General features: G+C 55.1%; 1 protein-coding gene across 1 annotated transcript; it reads right to left on the minus strand.

The window, feature by feature from the left end:
• Positions 1-23: 23 nt before the first annotated feature.
• Positions 24-1,805, minus strand: CSUI_010592 (uncharacterized protein). Its single transcript, XM_068070695.1, has one exon. The coding sequence runs from the start codon at positions 253-255 to the stop codon at positions 40-42; it is 216 nt and encodes a 71-aa protein (XP_067917329.1). The 5' UTR covers positions 256-1,805; the 3' UTR covers positions 24-39.
• Positions 1,806-1,825: the final 20 nt, after the last annotated feature.

Genomic DNA, 1,825 nt, shown 5'->3' on the forward strand with positions numbered 1-1,825 from the left:
AAGCACCCTGAGAGGAGCACTGCACGGCGTCACAGGTGTTCAACTCCAAGAAGTGCTCCTCTCAGGGTGCTTGAACTGACAACACGAAACACACGGAGCAGCCCCACAGACTGGAGCAGTGGGGGGAAAGGTGCCACGTGCCCTTAGCGGCAGTCTGTCTCCTCGGGGAGGGGAGATACGAAGGAGACTCACTGCTCTTTCAGGGAGAACCACATGCACGCCAGGCTTCTGTGAACATTGTGTGAGCTTTTTCATAAGGAGAGGAAGCTGCCCACTCACTAGGGTGTGAGCTCGCTCGCTCCTGCGTGTCGGTTTCAAGTGAGCACCGCTGTCTTACTAGTACAAATAGAGAACTGGAGAATATCCCTTGCTGCTCCCCAAAGCCTTCGTTATTGTAAGGCCATTTATGCGTGAAATTACTACGAGTCCTTTCCACATTCGGACGGCACGCGGCCATTTCCCGTCCCTACTACCAGCGTTGCGTCCAGTAAGCTCACCAGTGGGCGCTGAAGTAGATTCCGATGACATCCGCGTCAATGGAACTCGTTGAAGTGCTTCCTGTCTTCCCCGTGAGTGTCGGCCCGAGAATCCGTTCGAGTCCTTGCGACATCTTTACTACAGTTCAAAGAATCCGTGAGAGCCCCCACGCCCCGAATCCGTATATACAATGTACAAAGACGGTCTGCAAGTAGCGCAGTGATGATTCTGTCGAACTGAAGTGACTGACGGAGAAAAATGTAACCGCATTTGTAAGCTCAAGCGCTGTCTCAGGGTCCTGACGAGACCCACACATTACCTGCGCCGTCGGTATTGTTGGCTACGCCAGCCCTGGTGTACAGATTATCACGCATTCCCTTCTCCGGGTATAACGGGACAGCCGCAGAGGGCCCCGGGAACTCTTCAGGAAGAGGCACAGTAGAACAAGTTCCTAGCCTGTCCAGGCGTGATACACACGAGTTGGCCCACTCTTCAGACCAGGCGTCGCTTGATAGACAATGGCGGCGCAGACGTCCTTGTCGTCAACGCAGGTACCGCACTCTTCTGCCGGGAGCGGGAGTGTACCTCGGACACGAGGAAGGCAGGAGGCTGCGGAGAGAAAGCTCGCAAAAGCTCTCATAAAGGAGAAACAAGACACCAGTCCAATAGAGAAAAGCAAGAGAAGGAATCTGGGTAACAGGCGCAGCGAGCTGGCTCCGAGGGGAGAGAAAAGTGACGCGCTTTGCGAGAAGATGAGGCCGGGTCCATGCCGCACACGTTTTGCGCACAAGGAAGACAAAAAGGCGCGATGCGGGGGCTAAACGACTATTGCAGAAGCAAGAACCGAGCGGTCCGAGAACCACAGTCTACGGCTAGGTAAAGTCCACCGGACCAGTCCTACTACATCCATGTTCTTAGTCAGCTGAAAAGCCGGGAGTGACCGCACAGGTATTAGAGGAATGCCGCCGGAAGCAGGTTGCTAAGTGAATATGAAGGACAGCCCCAAGGAGCCCGTAGAAGCGCATCCTCCGACCAGTTCGTCACGCTTTCACGTAGGCGGGTTGTCCCGTGCTGAATAGCGGGGAGGTTATCTTTTCGCAGGATCGAGCCAGTCGTCTGCATATGAGGATCCGTCTACTGTTCGGTTGCCAGGCGACGCGCTGCGTCACACTCCTCGAGGGCAACCAAGGTCAGAGCAGCTAGCGGGAATAGAGGAGCCGGAGGTGCTTTTCCCTATTATGAGACGTCACGTCGTCGTTGGTAGCGTCGTTTCTCAAGATGGAGTAACGCTTTTGAACGGCAACGTTGCCTGACGGCAGACATGAGCCCTCCAGCTTGTCGCGTTGGA

This window comes from Cystoisospora suis (assembly GCF_002600585.1).
Source record: "Cystoisospora suis strain Wien I chromosome Unknown contig_7839, whole genome shotgun sequence".
Lineage (NCBI taxonomy): Eukaryota > Apicomplexa > Conoidasida > Eucoccidiorida > Sarcocystidae > Cystoisospora > Cystoisospora suis.